A 4,741-nucleotide genomic window follows, 5' to 3' on the forward strand; every position below is an offset into this window, starting at 1 on the left:
CCCCCACGCCCCCAATGGCCCCGTTCCCCCGGATGACCCCAATGGCGCCATTCCCCCGGATGACCCCAGTGACCCCATTCCCCTGGATGACCCCCATCACCCCAGTGACCCCAATGACCCCATTCCCCCCGATGACCCCAATGTCCCCATTCCCCTGGATGACCCCGGTGACCCTGTTCTCCCTGGTGACCCCAATGTCCCCATTCCCCCGGATGACCCCGGTGACCCTGATGTCCCCATTCCCCTGGATGACCCCGGTGACCCTGTTCCCCCCGGTGACCCCAATGTCCCCATTCCCCTGGATGACCCCGGTGACCCTGTTCTCCCCGGTGACCCCAATGTCCCCATTCCCCCGGATGACCCCGTTCCCCCCGGTGACCCCGGTGACGTCCCCGCGCAGGCTGGCGGGCGCCGGGGGCCGTAAGAAGGTGTTCCGCCTCAGCGACGTGCTGAAGCCGCTCAGCGAGGTGCAGGTGGAGAAGCTGAAGCTCGGCGCCGTGCGCCGCATCCTGCGCTCCGAGAGGGCCGTGGCGGCCAGCGGGGCCGCCCAGGTACGGGCCCCACACCTGGGATAACCCTGGGGACACCTGGGCGCACCTGGGCACAGCTGGGATAACCCTGGGGACACCTGGGGTACGCCTGGGTACACCTGGGATAACCCTGGGGACACCTGGGCGCACCTGGGCACAGCTGGGATAACCCTGGGGACACCTGGGGTACGCCTGGGTACACCTGGGATAACCCTGGGGACACCTGGGGTACACCTGGGTACACCTGGGATTACCCTGGGGACACCTGGGGTACACCTGGGTACACCTGGGGGGCTTGGATACACCTGGGGTACACCTGGGATATACCTGGGCACACCTGGGGGGGGCTTGGATATACCTGGGGAGGCATCTGAGATACACCTGGGCACACCTGGGAGGTACCTGGGGATTGGGGGGCTTTGGTTGCACACCAAGAGCAGGTGTGGCACACCTGGGGACACCTGGGGGACACTGTGGGGTGGCTCTGGGGAGGTTTCTGTGTCACACCTGTGTGAGGTGGCAGGTGATGTTCCAGGTGGTGACAGACACCTGTCCCAACTTGGAGCTCACCTGGAGGGACACTGGGGGTTTGGGGTCACTGTCACACCTGTGTGAGTGTGTCACCTGTGCCAGGTGATGTACCTGATGATCAGGTGGTGACACTGGGGGTTCGGGGTCACTGTCACACCTGTGTGAGTGTGTCACCTGTGCCAGGTGATGTACCTGATGATCAGGTGGTGACACTGGGGGTTCGGGGTCACTGTCACACCTGTGTGAGTGTGTCACCTGTGCCAGGTGATGTACCTGATGATACACCTGGGATACACCCAGAATACACCTGGGCACACCTGGGATACACCTGGGCAACCTGGGATACACCTGGGATACACCTGGGGTACCCCCAGAATTCCCCCGGAAATACCCCCAGGGAACCCTTGAGTGGCCCTTGAATGACCATGGAATGGCCACTGAGTGACCACTGAGTGACCCTTTACTACAACAACCCTTGAATGACAATGAATGGCCATTGAGTGACCATTGAATGACCACTGAGTGACCACAGAGTGACCCTCGGTGTCCCTGCAGGCCCGAGTGAAGATCCTGGCCTCGCTGGTGACGCAGTTGCAGTGACCCTTGAGTGACCATTGACTAATCCCTTGATTAACCATTGACTGACCATTGAATGACCATTGACTGACCACTGAATGACCCTTGAGTGACCCTTGAGTGACCCTTGACTATTCCCTCAGTTTCCCTTGATTAACCATTGACTGACCATTGACTGACCACTGAATGACCATTAAGTGACCCTTGACTATTCCCTCAGTTTCCCTTGATTAACCATTGACTGACCATTGAGTGACCACACAGTGACCCGAGTGAAGATCCTGGCCTCGCTGGTGATGCAGTTCCACTGACCCTTGACTAATTCCTTGATTAACCATTGAGTGACCGTTTCAAATGACCATTGAATGACCACAGGGTAGCTCCTGAGTGTCCCCACAGGCCCAAGTGAAGATCCTGGCCTCACTGGTGACGCAGTTCCACTGACCCTTGAGTGACCATTGACTAATCCCTTGATTAACCATTGACTGACCATGGAAAGACCATTGACTAATCCCTTGATTAACCATTGAGTGACCCTTTCAAATGACCAGTGATGACCACTGAGTGACCACGCAGTGACCCGGGTGTCCCCACAGGCCCGAGTGAAGATCCTGGCCTCGCTGGTGATGCAGTTCCACTGACCCTTGACTAATTCCTTGATTAACCATTGAGTGACCGTTTCAAATGACCATTGAATGACCACAGGGTAGCTCCTGAGTGTCCCCACAGGCCCAAGTGAAGATCCTGGCCTCACTGGTGACGCAGTTCCACTGACCCTTGAGTGACCATTGACTAATCCCTTGATTAACCATTGACTGACCATTCAATGACCATGCAGTGACCACTGAGTGACCCTTTCAAATGACCAGTGATGACCACTGAGTGACCACGCAGTGACCCGGGTGTCCCCACAGGCCCGAGTGAAGATCCTGGCCTCGCTGGTGACGCAGTTCGAGGTGCCCCTCAAGGGCGAGGTGCTGTCCTTCATCCTGGACGACGTGCGGGGCCGCCTGGACCTGGCCTTCGCGTGGCTCTTCCAGGAGTACAACGCGCACCTGGCGCGCGGCGGCCCCGGCGGCCTGGAGCGCTACGACGAGTGCCTGATCGGGCTGCTGGCCGGGCTGCAGGAGAAACCCGACCAGAAGGACGGGTGGGGACACCGGGGACAGGGCAGGGACACCGGGCTGGGGCTGGGGACTCCAGGGTTGGGTTGGGGACACCAGGGTTGGGTTGGGGACACCAGGGATGGGTTGGGGACACCAGGGTTGGGTTGTGGACACCAGGGTTGGGTTGGTACCTTTGGGATGGGGACACCAGGGATGGGTTGATGCCATTGGGATGGGGTTGGGGACACCACATTGGGCTGGGGACACCAGGTTTGGGTTGGGGACACCACATTGGGTTGGGGACACCAGGGTTGGGTTGGTGCCTTTGGGCTGCAGGAGAAACCCGACCAGAAGGACGGGTGGGGACACCAGCGGGGACATGGAGCTGGGGCTGGGGACACCACGGTTGGGTTGGGGACACCAGGGATGGGCTGGGGACACCAGGGATGGGTTGATGCCATTGGGATAGGGTTGGGGACACCACATTGGGCTGGGGACACCAGGGTTGGGTTGGGGACACCACATTGAGTTGGGGACACCGCATTGGGTTGGTGCCACCAGGGTTGGGTTGGTGCCATTGGGATGGGGATGGGGACACCAAATTGGGTTGATGCCACCAGGGTTGGGTTGGTGGCACTGCGGTTGGGTTGGTGCCATTGAGATTGGGATGGGGACACCAGATTGGGTTGGGGACAGCAAATTGAGTTGGTGCCACCAGGGTTGGGTTGGTGCCACCAGGGTTGGGTTGGGGACACCAGATTGGTTTGATGCCACCAGGGTTGGGTTGGTGCCACCAGGGTTAGGTTGGTGCCACCAGGGTTGGGTTGGGGACACCAGACTGGGTTGGTGCCACTAGGGTTGTGTTGGTTCCACTGGGACTGGGCCGGTGCCACCAGGACCGGGACAGTGCCACCAGGTGAGGAAAGTGCCACTAGGACTGGGACAGTGCCACCAGGTGTAGGACAGTGCCACCAGGTGTAGGATAGTGTCACTAGGAGTGGGACAGTGTCACTAGGAGTGGGACATGCCACCAGGTGTAGGACAATGCCACAAGGACGGTGTCCCCAGGGGTGGCACAGACCCCTTCGGGCCGATCTGGTGCCACCGCAGCACCTCTGGGGACAGAGCAGAGCCACCAAGGCCAGGCCGGCCCCAGGGCCACCCCTGGCGTGTCCCCGGCCCGGTGACATCGGCGCTGTCCCCGTCCCCAGGATCTTCACCAAGGTGGTGCTGGAGGCGCCGCTGATCACCGAGAGCGCCCTGGAGGTGATCCGCAAGTACTGCGAGGACGAGGTGGGGACACCAGGGGGACACTGGGGGGACATTGGGGGGGGACACATGGAGATGGCACACAAAGGTGACACGGCCAGGGTGGGTGGGGAGGTGGCACCTGGAGGTGACACCTGGAGGTGACACCAGGTGGAGAGGTGGAGGTGGCACGGGGGAGGTGACACGAGGAGACACACGGAGGTGACAACTGGAGGTGCATGGAGGTGGCATGGGGGAGGTGACACCTGGAGACACGTGGAGGTGACATGGGGGAGATGACATGTGGAGGTGACACCAGGAGACATGGAGGTGACACGGGGGAGGGTGACACCAGGAGACACCTGGAGGTGACACAGGGGAGGTGACATGGGGGGAGGTGACACCAGGAGACACCTGAAGGTGACACAGGGGAGGTGACACTTGGAGGCACAGAGGTGACACCTGGAGACTCCTGGAGGTGACATGGCAGAGGTGACATGGTGGAGGTGACAGCTGGAGACACCTGGAGGTGACATGGGGGAGGTGACACCTGGAGACACCTGGAGGTGACACGGGAGAGGTGACACGGAGGGGGTGCCACCAGGAGACACATGGAGGTGACATGGCAGAGGTGACACCAGGAGACACCTGGAGGTGCCATGAGGGAGGTGACATGGGGGAGGTGACACCTGGAGACACACAGAGGTGGCGGAGGTGACACGAGGAGACACCTGGAGGTGACACAGGGGA

The 4,741-nt window shown here is 60.6% G+C and overlaps 1 protein-coding gene across 1 annotated transcript in view; it reads left to right on the plus strand.

Moving 5' to 3' along the window:
• Positions 1-4,741, plus strand: part of SYMPK (symplekin) — a gene marked incomplete at its 3' end in the record, with an annotated part of 15,334 nt that overhangs the window by 9,101 nt on the left and 1,492 nt on the right. Inside the window, exons 7-9 of the mRNA XM_041486271.1 lie at positions 401-551; positions 2,552-2,787; positions 3,955-4,152. Coding sequence (XP_041342205.1) covers positions 401-551; positions 2,552-2,787; positions 3,955-4,152 — 585 coding nt within the window. The remainder of the gene's footprint in view (positions 1-400; positions 552-2,551; positions 2,788-3,954; positions 4,153-4,741) is intronic.

The sequence above is a fragment of the Pyrgilauda ruficollis genome, unplaced genomic scaffold, assembly GCF_017590135.1.
Source record: "Pyrgilauda ruficollis isolate IOZ18807 unplaced genomic scaffold, ASM1759013v1 scaffold744, whole genome shotgun sequence".
NCBI classification, from domain to species: Eukaryota; Metazoa; Chordata; class Aves; order Passeriformes; family Passeridae; genus Pyrgilauda; species Pyrgilauda ruficollis.